A 17,664-nucleotide genomic window follows, 5' to 3' on the forward strand; every position below is an offset into this window, starting at 1 on the left:
AAGTGAACTCTCAGGTATTTTCACTGCTGTACCATCGCCACACATCTCCCCTAATGGACAGAGTAGTAGCGTTAATCCTGGACCTCCTGAAGTCCACCACAAGCTTTCTCTGGTGTTGAGCAGCCGACCACCCTAAGGTACTTTTTGCTATCCTGCTCCCTGATGCTTCAACAGCTGTGTGGAGAGCATCTGGGGTTTAAAAAAACAAAACAAAAAAAACGATACTGGGGTGTAAATATAGCCTTGTGCAATTCATTCAGATTCCTGTGCTTAGTTTTAAACTATGAGATTTAAATTGATTTCCAAAGTTCAGATTTCTGCATTTTACAGACCTGATCCACTGAGGTTCATTTTAGGAGGCAAACTACATCACTTTCTCCACAGTTTTGAAATGTGCTGTTGTAGCTTTGACTTCAACTTTTATGTTCCCAGATTCTGTGGTTTATTTTGAGATTCACTGATGTCTTTGGCAGCTGGCCAGTGCACTACACTCACATCAATTTACATTTAGATTACATCTGTTTGTGTGTATGTGTGTGTTTTACACAGAGCACAGGGGGTAGGCGGTGGATTTAAGACTTCTCTGGGAAAACACAAACTCCAAACAGTAGAAATCACTGGAGTGCAGACTGGTCGAGACCCAAAGCAGGACCCCACATTCCTCTGTAACCCTCTGCCTCAGGCCTGCTGCCTCTGCAGCTCATTCAATGGGCGAAAGAGGCAGTGAGGGAAAACTGCAAAAGAAGGTGAGACAAAAGAGATGGCAGGAATGTTTCTTATGTGACTCACAGAGACGTGACTGGGATGACCAAGAGGTCCTTCAGCGGTCTTTCAGTCACATCTTTTCAGGGTCTCTTCTGCACATCTGCAGGATGTCCATCAGTTTGTAGGCAGCAGTAGCAGCTTCCTTCTTCATGACTCATCACTCACTAAGATCCTGCGTGAAATCATACAGCTAGTCTTTAAAAAAAAAAACTTTTTATTAGTCATCACTTTAATCATCGAGTCAAGCATCAAATACGTTTTTTTTTAAATCACTCCTACCTCACCCAGATGGTCTAATACTTTTAAACACCTCTGCAACTAAGAACAGAAATCCTGTTTAATCTGACTCTTTCTCTGTGTAGGTATCAGGAATTGATTAAAAGATTTTTGAAATGTTTCAGTGTTTCAGTCCATTCAACTTACACAGCCAGATCTGATAGGAAAAAGCTCGCAGTACAAAATGTACGAAACGTAGCTGCTTCACAAAAACGCTCTCCGACTGTGAGAGGTTTCTGTGTCAGAGCAAAGGACAGATTAGGTGTTAACTGACATTAAGACAGATGAGGGGTACCACATGCCCCAAAATTAAACCTCAACTGGAAAATACTACATTCTGCACTGACGGAAAAGTGACTGACATCAGCAGAAACAAAGAAGAGCAAAGAACTCAGTGGATTCTCCAAAGCTGTAAATAACCAATGTGTGGAGTTTTTTCTTCTGAGTAACTGAAATGTGATTAAAAGGTGCACCTCTGTGATGGGATCTTCTTTGTGATTAAAGCTGCATCCAGCATTACATCACAGTTTTATGGGATTACTACACAAAGAAGAACAGAAACGATGAAAAGGGTGTCCATAGGCTTGTTTCTCTTTACGCAGTGAATCAGCTGTTTAGTATTGGTGAAAGACTATTGTCAGCTGTACCCTGACAGAGCTGTGGTCACCACAGCCGGTAGCTCTGCATGTTTGATTTTGGTAGATTTTGGTAGACCTTGTTAAGCAAATGTGTAAAACACTACACTATTGAATCTTTTGATTAGTGTGTAAGATGCTTCTTTTATCCTCATTTTCATTTCAAATTACTCTATGAAGCAACAAACTGAATTTATGTGCCTTCGCTTCGAATCAGAAGATGTGAAACACCAGGCCTGAACACTGAAGAAACATGTCAGCGGTGGGTGGATTCATTATGATTAATGCCACCATTACATATAATCACCATGGTGAAGCAATGCTCAGTTCTTGGCCCGTGTGGTTATGAAAGTGGCTCTTTGTCACAATCCCTGTTGTTGTGACGGTGTTTAGAAGAAATTCAGATTGCTCTCCCACTCCTTCCCCAAGCCCCCTCGCCATACCAGCCGCTGCCGAAAAGCCCCCCTTCCCGTCCACTGGAGTAACTGACAATAGTTGTCTCTCATGTTGGGCAGACAACCCCCAAAACAACTTGCTCTTGAGTGTGGCCTTCGGAAAGAGTGACTCTTTTTCCTCTCTTTCCTTCCTCTGTGGTCGTCTTAGCCCAGCAGCACATCTCTCTGTACAAAAGTGATCATCCATCACTGAGGAATGGCCCACAGGGGTGCATGGTAAGGGCACGCTCAAGTCAGTGCGTGAGAACAGGGAGTCTTCACAAGCCAGGATCAAGGGTAGAATTAAGCATTATATAAAGTTGGGGATCAACTGCTTCTACCTTTTAAAGATAAAGCGATAAAGCATCTTATATGTCTACGAAGGAGAAGTAGTTTTGACATTTTTGTAAATACGTTTTATTCTGTTTTTTTATTTTTGAATAACACAGCTTTCTTTCTCTGTACGTGCAGGTGCAAAGCAGATGCTCTGAGTAACATGTAAGAAAATATTCCACCCTAAAAGAACTCGGTAGTTGCTGGTCACCTTAAACTCACCCTTAGTATATGAAAACAGCCAGGTTACCAAGACCAAACTTCACCTGCCAGCATCTCTAAAGACCACAGATTTATACATTTTAACATTTAAACAAACACAAGACAGTAAAAACCAGGCAAGCTTTTCTTCTGTGGAGGTTACGCCAAAGTCATTGTTCAAGTCTTGCCACTTGGCAGGCATCTGAGCACTTATTTGGGCTATTTTTTCAAGCATGAACTAAATAAACTTTAGTGATGCCCAGGGCATAAAACTTGCACAAAGACAATTAAAAGAAACACTTAAAATACTTCCCAATATGTCCCATGAAGTTTTTAAATCTTTTCCCAGGTCTTAAAATAATTTTCTCAAAATCTTTGTTGCTGCAAAATTCTGCCATAAACCTCAGCTCTGTGTTGTTTCTGTGTCACATTATTATACTGTAATTCAGCATTTAGCTTGTCTGATATATTAACCATTTAACACTGTTTTCACACGAACTCTCTCTGTCTCCCTTTATCTTAAAAAAATAAATAAAAATAGCTCTATGACTTTCTGTGTTGAGCATTTAAAACATTTTTAACAAGACCACAGAGGGTTAATTATTTTTTTAGAAATAAAGGGCACCAGATGGCCGCTTTGTAAATCATTACTCACAAATCACACGATAACACACGCCGTCTGTCAATTTTACGTATTTATTAACACAAAAATCAACTGGAGATGTGTTAACGGTTAATTAGCATCATCTAACAGTTACTAGCTGGAGGTTTTTCCCCTGCCAGCAACTCTGAAAAATGACCTTATAAACTCTTTCGGGGCTTTTCAGTGCTGAGAAATGTGTGGGGGAAGGGGTGTGCTTTTTTTTTTCTCCTTCTGTTTGCCTCATTCCCAAACCCAGTGGCCCCCTGATATTCCCAAACGCCCTGTCCAGGATGTATTAAATAAAGGGTGAAGAGGGGACATTCTTGAAATTTGTCCACAAGGAATTTTAAGAGGTTGTTGGAAAAAAGGGTTTTCCCAATGTTTCTATGTTTATCTCTTATACTGTACTCACACTCTTTGTGGCACACCCATGTTGGCAGCCTTAAAGATTCAGTCTTAATGACCTTGACTGGAAAAACAATATAGCTGCTTTGAGAACAGTTAGTTCTCCGTTATCAGTGCAAACCACAAGGATTGTGCCTCACTCTAAAGGAAATGAAAGCATCAACACTGCAGTTTGCATCCTCCTTTACATTAATGTATAACCCTGAACCCTGGCTGGTAATTACTTTTTAAGAATCGCTTTGAGTAGATAATAGCAGATTTGACACTCTGATAAAATCCTTATGTTGCAGAAAAAATATTAAGAAACATGCTATAAAGCATATATAGTTGGTCAAACAATTACAATTGTTTCCTGCTCTGTGGTGGCAATAAGACACGTCTGACAGGATGTTGTGCTGAGCTTCTCACAACACAAGACGAAGCTGACACAACATTAGGATCTTACACGGAGAGCGAGAGATGTTGAACTGTGACGTAAAAATCTTTAATCTGTGATGTGCTTTACCTTAAAGTGTTAAAGACGCAGAACGCAGTCTTCACAAAATGTGAAAAACTGCAGTGGAAGGGACTTTTCTGAGGTCAATTGTTCCCGAAAACCTTATCTGAGAATTTTTTCATTGAGGCAAAGTTACCCTAAGCTCTCTCACGACCTCTTTATTTAGATGCCACCAAATAAAAACAAATAAAACACGAAGGCAGCTCGAAATAGATCGCAGACATGGCCGAGAACACAGGAAAACAAATCCCAATTTTGTGAGGCCATGAACACAACCTTGACAAAATGTTCCGGTCCAACCAGAATTCAATAAATCACTTAAAGTCAGTTTTGTGCTGGACAATGGCTTCATTTCCTCTTTTCAGGTCATATCAAACAACAATAATGTGGTTTGGTGCGACTGCACCATCCTTCTGGGAATGGGAGGATTCTCAGTGTGCTGCAGTGTGTCAGGAGCTTTTTCGAGGTGGCTCTGATCTGCAGTCAGAGGGAAACTGCTTGGCAGAAGTAACAGCTGGCAGACACCAGCAGCAAAGGTTACAGAGATCAGTGTGCACGACATGTCGCACCATCCTTTGATCGGTCTCCAGCTGCAAGGACCGTGATAGTTCACACGGGATCAAATAATACTAAAATTAAACGCCAGTCTTGGAAAGTGCTGAAACAAACAGTGATCTGTTAATCAGGTGTTCACTTCCATATCAAACACCAGGATTAACTGGAACAATATTTTTATTTTGGCTGCTCTGGAGGGCGAAGACAATTCGTTTTCTATCATTTTGGGGGGGCCTTAAACACTTAAGGACATATTTTGTGTTCTTTGTTTTCTGTCTGTTTACATTGTCCATTGTTCTGTTAGGGTTCATAACTTGGCACAGCCTTGTAATTTTAATACTGTGTGATATCAAAGTAATAAGGCACTAGTAGTAAAAGTGACAGGTCAAACCCCATTAAAAACTCGTATAACATCATGAAAATCCTTCACCTGAACGTAGGTTGTAAGACCTGACTTGGAAGTGGCCGACTCCGCAAGCCTGACTTTAGTCCAGCAGGTTCTTCCAACAGCCTCATGTCCTGTCTGTTCTGTATTAGTTTCATCCAGGCACCTGTAACAGAGAAAAGACCTCGAGGCACATACTGGTGCATAAGGTGCATATGGTGCTAAGAGTTCAGAGATGTAGCTGAGAGCAGAGCCATTAAAAGAAATCAATAAAAGCTTAAAATCAATTCAAAAAAAAATCCCGGGGTACAAATGCCAAAACGAGAGTGATGTGATCCTGCCTCGTTAGTCCAGCTAAAAGCCTGGCAGCTCACATCTCTGCAGTCTGCAGTCGCTTAAGAGTTTTTGTGAAGGCAAGCACAAAGAAGTTGCAGTGTCTTTAAACGTTAAACTAGAGCGTATTTGTAAAATATTTCCAAAATAATAAAAGAAAACGTGACATGTGTTTAGTTCATGATGTGACGTTCAAAGATTAGGTCTCCGTCGAACTGGAGATTTGAGATGTTTGAAATTTTCCAGCACGGATCGAGCGGACTGCAGAATGTGTTCAGCCATGATCCGAGACCAAATCACAACAGTTACAGCAACTTCATGCTGTTTTTGTTTTCGCCCCAGACCTCCCACAGTCCAAAGACCAGGATGTTAGGTTAATTTATGTTTCTGTATGGGCCTTTAGTGTGGATGTGAGTGGCTGGTGTAACTGGCGATACGTGCAGGGTATACTTGGAACCAGTTCAACCCCCCTGAGTTCTTAAATTTGAAATGTGGTAAGGAAAATGGATGGATGGAATAAAAACATCAGCTACTGTTGTTTCAGCATTATTAGAGCTGAATTTGTACAAACAAACTGGATGTTGACCAATAAACATTCAGACACTGTAGTCCTGAAATGGCTAAGCTATGTGAAGTAATTTGAAAACCACAATAATGGAAACTTTCAACTTCCAACTACTTAAATAACCACATTTATTCAATCCTGAACAAAAATGTTCCTCTACTTTTTGAAAACAGATGCTGTAGCATAACAAGAGTCACTGAAATGCCTCAAAAATGACCCGAAACCCACTCAGAAGTCAAAGTTTTTACACACATGAGCCGTCCAACGCTTACGTCTGGGACAATCTGGTTGGGCTAAATTCCTAAACTATCTTGTATCATTTTAATCAGGCCAAAGCCACATGATAACTTGCCAGTTGTTAGTTCACTGCTGCCCTCGGTTACTCTGAGAACCTTTTTTTGACTGTGGTCAGTTTGGCGAATGCTCCAAATACCAAAATCACGACACTGAAATGCCTGCATACAGTCCAAATATTTCACCTCGTATCGTTTCCATGATACTCTCAGTTTTGGTCCAGAGGATGTGGCGTCCAAGACTTCCAAAAAGGAATTTCAAATTTCAATTCTTCTGACCACAGAACAGCTTTCCACTTTCTCTCAGTCCATTCTAAATGTTTAGGATCACGTTTAGGATCACGTTCACACGCTGTTTCTTGTTTGCATGATGGAGATTTAACCTGCAGTTGCGGATGCCACGGTGAACTGTGCTTACAGACAATAATGTCTGGAAGTGACTGCGCGGTTATTTCGAACTTGTCTGTTTTTAATGCAGTACCATCTGAGAACCTGAAGATCACGGGCATCCAGAATTGATTTTTGGTCTTGTAAATGGCACACAATCTTTTAATGATAACATGTGCTGTAGCTGATTTTAGGTTGAAGAATATTATTCCTTTGTTTTTGGGTGTTTTTTTTTAAACAATTTATAGACTCTGGGGTTTTATGTATGTTGATGAATCTCTGCTCATCTTTAATTCAAGTTCAATATTCAATTAAATTTCATTTATACAGCACCAAATCATAACAGCAGTCGCCTCAAGGCGCTTTATATTGTAAGGTAGACCCTACAATAATACATATAGAGAAAAACCCAACAATCATATGACCCCCTATGAGCAAGCACTTTGGCAACAGTGGGAAGGAAAAACTCCCTTTTAAGAGGAAAAAATCTCCGGCAGAACCAGGCTCAGGGAGGGCCATCTGCTGCCACCGGTTGGGGTGAGAGAAGGAAAACAGGATAAAGACATGCTGTGGAAGAGAGACAGAGGTTAATAACAGATATGATTTAATGCAGAGAGGTCTATTAACACATAGTGAGTGAGAAAAAAGGGGACTGAAAAGGAAAAACTCAATGCATCATGGGAGTTCCCCGGCAGCCTATGTGTTTTGCAGCATAACTAAGGGAGGATTCAGGGTCACCTGGTCCAGCCCTAACTATATGCTTTAGCAAAAAGGAAAGTTTTAAGCCTAATCTTAAAAGTAGAGATAGTGTCTGTCTCCCGAATCCAAACTGGAAGCTGGTTCCACAGAAGAGGGGCCTGAAAACTGAAGGCTCTCCCTCCCATTCTACTTTTAAATACTCTAGGAACAACAAGTAGGCCTGCAGAGCGAGAGCGAAGTGCTCTAATAGGGTGATATGGTACTACAAGGTCATTAAGATAAGATGGGGCCTGATTATTTAAGACCTTGTATGTGAGGAGCAGGATTTTGAATTCAATTCTGGATTTAACAGGAAGCCAAAACAGGAGAAATCTGCTCTCTCTTTCTAGTCCCTGTCAGGACTCTTGCTGCAGCATTTTGGATTAGCTGAAGGCTTTTCAGCTAGTTTTTTGGACATCCTGATAATAATGAATTACAGTAGTCAAGCCTGGAAGTAATAAATGCATGAACTAGTTTTTCAGCGTCACTCTGGGACAGGATATTTCTAACTTTAGAGATGTTGCGCAAATGGAGAAAAGCAGTCTTACATATTTGTTTAATATGTGCGTTGAAGGACATGTCCTGGTCAAAAATGACTCCAAGGTTCCTCACAGCGTTACTGGAGGCCAAGGTAATGCCATCCAGAGTAAGAATCTGGTTAGATACCATATTTCTAGGCTTTTCATCCTTCTCTCTGCTCCTGCCTCCACACTCAGCTCCACCAGTATCTTCTTTATTATCTCAGCACAACACTGCAAACAGCCCTGATGTCAATCTGAAATGATCACCAAGCCAAAAAACGCACCACATGACCTGAATTCAAACGGCGGGACAACTGCCACACCTTCTCACATCAATTTCCACGCTAAATTATCCTCCACTAGTCACGGTCCCCTATTGAGAAAACATAAGTTATGACACGCTTGGTGAGGAAATGTATCAAATTTGAGTCTTGGCAACGACAAAATAGTTGTAAATTATAACTTCACACTATTTAACTCCAGACCTCTTCCTCCGCTTGCTGCTCCACTCTCTGAAGGTCCTCCCTTTTATTTGCCCGCTGCAAAAAATAACCAACAGCTCACTGGAGCTGGAGCTCGGATCTCGAGTGTATTTATCAAACTAAATGAGTAAAGAAATGACCGAGACAGAGTGATTTAAAGAAAACGAAACAATAAATAATAAAACGTGATGCCTTTCAGAGCAGCTCTCGGATGACTTGTGCGGAAGGACTTTCTTTACAGCGTGTCTCTGCCCCTTTCTGCATCATTTGCCTCTCCACGCTGCGCCGCCACTCCTCTCTTTCACTCTGTACAGTTTTCCAGGAGGACCAGTTCCTGTCAGACTCCTTTCACGCACACACGCACACACGCACACACACCTCAGCGCGGACATCTGCAGCACCGACCGATAGTCATGGCTTTACCGGACACTGCCCCTCTGCTCGTGGGACTACTGCTCCTCTTTCATGCTTTTGGAGGTGAGGAACCAAGGCATAGTTATCACAGCTGTATGGGATATTTGTCGTACATGCAAATGTGTTTTTTTTTTTTCATGTAAGACAGAAAGGAATTCAACTAAGATGTTTGTCAGTAAAGCACCAGCTGTTAAACTGCAATTTGTGTTCTGTGGAAATCCATCAGAGAAACCTTCCAAAGAGATTTTAGGAAGCTGAAAAAGTTGCAGCGCAGAAACTTTACTTTCTTGCAGGGCTCCTCATATCGCCTTTTCTTCCAGCTGCAGAGATGTGACGCTGCACAGCCTCCTTCTTTTTGCTTACATTACATTTGGCTAAAAGTAATAAGTCCTTCACACACTTGAGTTGTTGTAACCTGGTTGAAAAGTTTCACATCCCTCATCTTTTGAAAGTCCATACAGAAAATGCATTTTAGCACAGCTGCACGGCTATAATGGTGCAATATGTAGGTGAACTGATTTTCCTGTTAATATATGTTTAAATTCATGTGTATACATGTATGTATGTATGTGGGTGAATGGTGAGCACAAACACTGACTTTGTGCTCTTGCTGTGAATGAACATGACACTCTTGTCACACCTATACAGTGAATAAAAATCTATTCTTATAATGAGAGATCATGATTTATATCATGCATGAAGCTGTGGTTAGTATGAAATGCTGCTTGCTTCATGTATTTTTAGAGGTGCAGTTGCAGTGAGGTGGCTCTCTGTCTGCTTTCTGTCAGCTCTTGTCTGTTCCCAGCAGTGATCGAGTGGCCCAGTGCCTCCCTGGCAGTGGTGAATGGCTCGGCTGTTTCTCACACAGAAACAAGAAGTCAAATATATCCCTAGTATGAGATACAGCTCTCACCACACTGGTTTATAATTTGACATTTGCATGTCAAAGGGATTGCGTACTTATTGTCAATCGGATTTATTTTGGATCAGTTGTGTGAGAGAACTGTAAAAAGTTGTGAGACCCACAGGGAGGTGCTGATGAATGCTATTTTTAGAGAGCATGAAAGTGTACATTTGTATGTGGTGTCTCTGGAAGTGAGAAAGGGCAGCTATCTGGGCTTTCCACAGTACGGTTTAGGTTTTAGAGACCTTTCTGATATTCCTGTGTTTTTTACTTGTTTGTTTGTACAAGAAAGCTCTAAGTGTGCTTTCCCCTGAACCCTTCCTCTCTGCAAGCCTCTCACTTCCCTCCTTTAGGAATGTGTTGCTCTCTCGTCTACCCCTTTTCACCTTTCCTTGAACACCGTTTACCTAATGACCTTTCTGTACCTCATCATTGTATTGTGCTGACCTCCTTGTTTGACTCCACACCCATTGTTTGTGATCGCTTCAAGCTCTCTGCCCTTACAAAGTCTGTTTCCTGGACTTGCACCTCTCTGACTTTACAAACCTCCAGGAGCCATGCCTGTGCTGGCAGCTCCAATACAATTAAATTGTGCTGATATCTGTTGACAGTAACATGGATGGTGAAAAATAACTGTTGATTCCTGACTATTAATCACAATCATGGATTTATTTTATACAATACCGTAAAATATTGAAAAAAAAAGCAGACCATAGATATCTTTTTGACCAAGCATTAATAAACTAGCCGTGTAGGCCATATTTTATTTACTTATGTACGTACTGCACGAGAGATGCACAATATGCTTTTGGCCACACCTCTTAATCTTTGATTTCAGGTGTTTTCCCATTATCACAGGTCTATAAAATCAAGAGCCTAACTATGCAGTCTGCTGTTACAAATGTTTCTGCAAGAATGGGTCGTTCTGAGGAGCTCACTGAATTCAACTGTTGTGCTGTAATAGGATGCCACTGTCAAGTCCATTTGTGAAATTCTTTTCCTTCTAGATAATCCACAATCAACTGTAAGTGATATTAATGCAAAGTGGAAATGTTTAGGAATGACAGCAACTCAGCCATGAAGTGGCGGACTATGCAAAGTTGCAAAGCAGAGTCGCTGAAGGTTGGGGCGAGTCATGTGTAAGAGTTGTGAATGCTAGCATAACATCAGCACAAAAGTGTGTGCTGGGAGCTTCATGGCATCGACTTCCATGGCCGAGCAGCTCCTGCAGGTGTAATGTGTAGGTCACCCAGTACTTTTGTTCATATAGTGTATAATATGATCAAATTGTTTACTTAACACTGACACACACATAATACTGACTAGCTAACTGACTGAAATAATGGTAAAGAACTGGATCATATGAAGTCAGAAAGAGCTGATTCACTGTAAGAAGATACTGTAGAAATGTTGTAAATCTAGCTTTCAACAAATAAGAATTAACACTACAAGTAGCCAAGGAAATAAAGACTTTTTTATGGTAATTTCACAATAACAACATGAAATGGCTTACTTTAGCATGTTGCACAGCTAATGTGGCTAATCGCTAGTCAACTGCTTGCGCACATGCCGGAGCTGCATCAGAATTTTGAAACTGAGAGATTTTCAGAAACTGTGGAAGCTTTTAAGACAGATTTGAAAGTAGTAAACAAGAACTAGCTGTGAGTTTTGTTTTCTGTTTTTTTCTTCTGTTTATCTGCTTATCTTTTAGCCTCTAGAGGTACAAATATCACTACAATATGTAAACAATTTTCTAATTAAGTTATTCGCATATTCATATTTTCTGTTGAACAATGATGAAATATTAAGTGTAAATATTTTAAAAACTGTGCAGGTGTAAATTGCATTTCAGGGAACTGAAAACTGAGCTTTTGAAAAAACTCCTTCCAGGGTAAAGATTTTTAGAAACTCAGTTTCTGCATGTGGAGAGAAGAGCAAAGACATGATCTTGCAACTTAAAAGATGTGCGCCTTTATCTTCTTTTTTTAATGTCAGACTGTGATATTTCTAGGGTTCTGATTGGCTGACATTTTTGAATGATTAGGGTTAACAACTCATATTGCCACCGGTTGCACTAACATGCTCTTAATCAAGCTTGATATCACTTTTTCATGTGAATCTTTTTCAAAACAGAGATTTTTTTTATTGATTTGTTTTTTTAAAGAAAGAAAGTGGAAAATCCCTGTTTTACACGAGGACGCAGTCGTGAGAGTCGATCTGTGTTTCAGTGTTAAATCTACACCTTTTGGAAGTAACTGGAAATGCTCTGAAATCTATGCCATAGCTTGCTTTGCACCGCCTTAGAAATGTGTGAAGTTATCAGTCAGGCAACAGATTTAAATAGTCTACACAGATTCAACAAAGAAGTCTAAACTAAACTTGAATCATAGAGGACCTACTTTAGAGGTTATAATCTGATGCATTTGAGTTGCTGAGTACACAGTAATGTCTTGTTTGACTGAATATGCTTATGGAGATGAATGAGTGCCTGTCCTAAAACTCCATCCAATGACATCAGAGAAAAGTTGCAGTTGTTGCTGGATTTTATCTTTGACTCTTGATAAGGAGAGAGTTCGTTTCCTGTGACATCACCTAATCAAGCCAGTTCATGCAGCAGGAAGACCTCTCTCATTTAAAGGTCATCCTTTTCTGCTGCAGCTGAGACGCTGTGCCTCAGTTTCATGCGCTCAAAACAACTTCTGCTTTTCAGTAGAAGAGAGCCGGTCATGTACAATAAACACCCTTGTTGTGACTTGACCGCAGCATAGAAAATTGAGGCCCAGTAATCTGGCAGAGCATCAGCAGAGTGGAGCACATTGGAAATGGAAGTCTGTAAATTCAGCCTTCTCTGCGAGGACCGTGATTGCTTCATTTCTGTGCATATGGCCAGTTTGTGCAGAGGGACAGGCATCGTATTGTGACATATGGTGCAGTTCGGAGGACCTGGATAGTTTTCTGTTCCTTGCTCCCACTGAGCATTGAATGACTCAGCCATTATTAGTAATTTATAGTAATTTAGTTCTGACATACTATATTGGCAATATATAACACCCCAGATAATTTCAAGCACACCAGTGTCGCATATAATCTTGAAATTTATTTTGGCATATATATTACGACTGATGGAAGAATCACTATGGCCAAAAATCAGGGTTGTTGCCTGGAGAAAGTTTGTCATAAGCACATGCTGTCTTATTTCGAGTGTTGAGCTGCACTATTCCTATGCAACAGGCTTATCAGGACACCCCAGAGCAAAGGAGCCATGCACCGCTGGTGCTTGATATGGGCGGTGAGAGTGCAATATTAAACAACATTAAACAACATTAATCCTGCTGAGCTTATGGCTGTTAGCAAGAGTGAAAAACAATCTAGATCCTGAAAAAGAAATCATGCAAACAGTATCTTTAAAATGAATATTAGTTTTCAGAGTATTAATGCACAGGGAGATTTTATAGTTAGACATTATATATAATATCCGCTGGAATATTCTGCTGAGGATTACTTCCTGTTAAATGGGAGTTTTTCCTTCCTACTGTCGCCAAAGTGCTCCCTCATAGGGGGTCGTGTCATTGTTGGGGTTTTCTAGGTTTTGTTTGTATCATTTTAAGGGTCTTTACCTTATAATATAATGCGCCTTGAGACAACTGTCATTTGGTGCTATATAAATAAAATAAAATTGAATTGCTTCAAAGACCAGAACATGCAATGCTCAGAGAAATTGCAACAAACCCCCAAGAGCTACATTTTAGACTCTAAAGGCTGTGATAAGCTGTGACACGTAACACTCGTTTACCACAGGAAATAAACAAGAAGCTGCGTTTCCTTCATAAACTGCATTCTTTTTTTTTCACAGAAACGATATCTTACTTTGTAAAATAGGCCTGTTTTATTCACACATGCTTGCAGCAGTCACAACAGATTAATACATTTGTAATAAAACAAATGTTTTTCTGGAAAAAATCATTTTAGGCTTTGGTAGAATTGCTCATATTTTTGTGACTTCATGTGAAAACGGTATGAATAAGTCAGCGCTGGAAGGTGTTTGAGCTGTGAGACAGCCAGAAACCAAGACAAAACAGAACACACTTTTCAAGAAACCAATATTTGTAGCCTAAACATAAAAACTTTGTAAGTTTGTGTGACTCTTGGGAAGCATGGGAACTGTAAACTCCTCTGATATGATTGATCTCTTTCATTTCTTTAAGTGACCTCTGACCTTTTTTATTGCTGTACGAGGGATTGGGTGGCAGCACTTGAAAAGCCTCGGGATGAAGGGTCGTCTTACATCTTTGAGCTTCAGTTTTTTTTGTTTTTTTATTCGCATTCAACTCTCAATATATAACACCCCAGATAATTTCAAGCACACCAGTGTCGCATATAATCTTGAAATTTATTTTGGCATATATATTACGACTGATGGAAGAATCACTATGGCCAAAAATCAGGGTTGTTGCCTGGAGAAAGTTTGTCATAAGCACATGCTGTCTTATTTCGAGTGTTGAGCTGCACTATTCCTATGCAACAGGCTTATCAGGACACCCCAGAGCAAAGGAGCCATGCACCGCTGGTGCTTGATATGGGCGGTGAGAGTGCAATATTAAACAACATTAAACAACATTAATCCTGCTGAGCTTATGGCTGTTAGCAAGAGTGAAAAACAATCTAGATCCTGAAAAAGAAATCATGCAAACAGTATCTTTAAAATGAATATTAGTTTTCAGAGTATTAATGCACAGGGAGATTTTATAGTTAGACATTATATATAATATCCGCTGGAATATTCTGCTGAGGATTACTTCCTGTTAAATGGGAGTTTTTCCTTCCTACTGTCGCCAAAGTGCTCCCTCATAGGGGGTCGTGTCATTGTTGGGGTTTTCTAGGTTTTGTTTGTATCATTTTAAGGGTCTTTACCTTATAATATAATGCGCCTTGAGACAACTGTCATTTGGTGCTATATAAATAAAATAAAATTGAATTGCTTCAAAGACCAGAACATGCAATGCTCAGAGAAATTGCAACAAACCCCCAAGAGCTACATTTTAGACTCTAAAGGCCTCAGTTAGCATGCCAAATGATCAAATGAAGTTCATGACAGTACAGTTAGAAAAAGGCTGAACAAGTATGGCTTGTTTGGAAGAGTTGCTAGAAGACCGTCTCTTCTCTCTAATAAGAAGATGACAGGATGGCTGAAAAGTTGCATCTGAACGAACCACAAGACTTCTGGAACAATGCAGTTTGGACACACAAGGCCAAAGTTTGATCATGATGCACAGCGCCATGTTTTGTAAATACTAGACACGGCATATCAGCTCAAACAACTCATACCAACTGTCAAGCACAGTGGTGGAGGGGTGATGGTTTGGAATTGTTTAGCAGCCAAAGGACCTGGCAACCTTACAGTCATTGAGTGGATTATAAATCCCTCTGTATACTACAGTCTTCTAGAGTCAAATATAAGACCATCTGTCCATCAGAGTCCAAAGTTTGGCTGACATTGGTTCATGCAACAGAACAAAGATCTACAACATTCTGGCTGAAAAAGAAAAGACTGAAGGTGCTGCGATGGCCAAATGCTGTGATGGGAGCTGTGCATAAAAGAAAGCCCCCAAAACCTCAATGAACTAAAGAAGAATGATTAAAAATTCTTCCACAACGATGTTAGAGTCCGATAAACCTAATGTTGTTGAATCATGGCGTGTATTCATCTTTACTGTTCTTTAGCTGAATTGTTATTTTTATGCAAAGTTCAAGAAACAAAAAGCATCCACCTTTGATTCCTCTGTGATATTTGTTGGGGTGTAAGCAGTAGCTGATAAACATGACTGTCTATCTCACACCTTTAGGACTTTTTCTTAATGCTTCACTGCATTTTACCACGACGGTGGGTTTTTTGGTTCCTGTTTTTTTTTACTTTCGTTTGAAACGCAGAAGTAAAAATATATAGAAATCTTGCGCTACCTTGTAGAGTAACTCAGACAGCAGTTTCCATTTGTGGCCACAGCTGTTGAGCAAAAACTTGTAATACTTTGGCTTTCAGGCAGTGTTAGTAGTAACATGTAGTGCTTGGTGTAAGAGTCAGAAATGTTTTGTTTTCAAGTGTTTCTACGGATCCTGTGTTGATCCGGTGCAGTATTTCCCCGCTGAGCAATATAATGGGTTGAAGCTGTGCACTTGGGAACCTGAATTGTTGAAGCAAAAGGTTTCCTTTTACTGTTTGATCTTCCTATTGATGGGAATAACATCCATTATCACCATTACCTGGGTCAATATAGCAAACCAGCGATGGTGAGGGTGGGGGCCTGTTACTGGTGGAGAAAGCTCCCAGGACTTTGTGCTGTTGTCATCGGGACCATTTTGTGTGTGCTCCTGAGTAGCAGCAAATGATTGTTTGTATAATGTAGCTCCAGCAAAGAAACGTTCTGCAATCCAGCCTTGTTGAATGATATCTTAATATCAACAGTTTTTGTTTCCAGAGCGAGCGGTTTAACTTGTGTTTACTGTGAGAAGCGAAGGGAAGGAAGCAGATATTCGGCTTTGTTCAGGCTCGGCGTATCAGAACAGGATACAATACAACTTTCTGTCAACATTTTCCCTCAAACAAGAATGCTTTTTTTTTCCCTTTTGGAAAATAAGTCTGTAATTAAAGTGATTTCACAACTTCTACTGGTGGATTAATGTTAGAAAGCTCAAACGTGCACATTTTCAAAGATTCTTGCAACTTTTTATGTTTTATTTTTATCACATCTTGGGTTTATAAGAAACACACCTTCAGCTATGCCACGCAGAAGGCCTCATAACTCAGCATTGGCCTCATCTGCAGATGTGCAATGAAGCATTTCATGGGATAGTGATGATGTACCCTGATGTATAGCTCTATATTTGGCTGCGGGGCAAATCCATTCATATCAGGCAGTTTAAAGATCACCTCAGTTAGAACAGCGTTTGAGGAGTCAGCTCTCCTCCAACTATAACCACCTACTGCTGCTCTTATGGGCTTTGAAGTCCAGATCAGACGGACAGCTGCACACACCTGGTCCTGACAACACACTCCTGACTTGGAGACACATATAAACACACATACACAGAGCCTGCGTGCCTTCTCAGGTTAGCTCACTGCTACCACTTAATGACCTGTTGTCATCGTGTCTTATTTTTGTTAAAGCAGGGTTACTATTTCACACGGGTAACACTGAGTCACTGTGCAGCCTGGCTGTCTAAACTCACACCCATGCTGTTTTTAAGCTTTGCAGTTCTTGTTCACTACCTCTATCTAGCTCAGGCCTTAATTACTTTAGTGTTATAAACATAAAACTGTCCCTGGGGCAGACTGAAGACATCCTGAAGTGAGCAAACCACTTTTCATTAAGCGGTGAGAAAAGATTAGCTGTTTGTCCTTAAAGGGTTTGTGCTGATACCTCTACTGACCGTATTGGTATTAAAAAGTAACCCGGTAGTTTCCAATTCTTTCAACATGCATAAAAGATGGTTAACTGATGTATTCGCTATATGATACGTGCAAAAATATGACATGTGGGCAAAAAGTGGGTGGAAAAAATGTGGATAATTTAACTTGATAAGCTGTGACACGTAACACTCGTTTACCACAGGAAATAAACAAGAAGCTGCGTTTCCTTCCTAAACTGCATTCTTTTTTTTTCACAGAAACGATATCTTACTTTGTAAAATAGGCCTGTTTTATTCACACATGCTTGCAGCAGTCACAACAGATTAATACATTTGTAATAAAACAAATGTTTTTCTGGAAAAAATCATTTTAGGCTTTGGTAGAATTGCTCATATTTTTGTGACTTCATGTGAAAACGGTATGAATAAGTCAGCGCTGGAAGGTGTTTGAGCTGTGAGACAGCCAGAAACCAAGACAAAACAGAACACACTTTT

At 40.2% G+C, this 17,664-nt stretch overlaps 1 protein-coding gene across 9 annotated transcripts in view; it reads left to right on the plus strand.

Moving 5' to 3' along the window:
* Window positions 1-8,728: 8,728 nt before the first annotated feature.
* The window catches only part of mcamb (melanoma cell adhesion molecule b), a 45,200-nt gene continuing 36,264 nt past the window's right edge, over window positions 8,729-17,664 (plus strand). For 6 of the 9 annotated variants that reach the window (XM_085243367.1, XM_085243376.1, XM_085243368.1 and 3 more), the window contains exon 1: window positions 8,729-8,924. In XM_085243367.1, coding sequence (XP_085099493.1) covers window positions 8,861-8,924 — 64 coding nt within the window. In that variant the 5' untranslated portion in view covers window positions 8,729-8,860. The remainder of the gene's footprint in view (window positions 8,925-17,664) is intronic. The other 3 variants (XM_085243372.1, XM_085243373.1, XM_085243375.1) reach the window with 1 other exon arrangement.

This window comes from Mchenga conophoros, linkage group LG14 (assembly GCF_057382185.1).
Source record: "Mchenga conophoros isolate Kocher_MC1m ecotype Shallow Benthic linkage group LG14, M_conophoros_male_GT1.1, whole genome shotgun sequence".
Lineage (NCBI taxonomy): Eukaryota > Metazoa > Chordata > Actinopteri > Cichliformes > Cichlidae > Mchenga > Mchenga conophoros.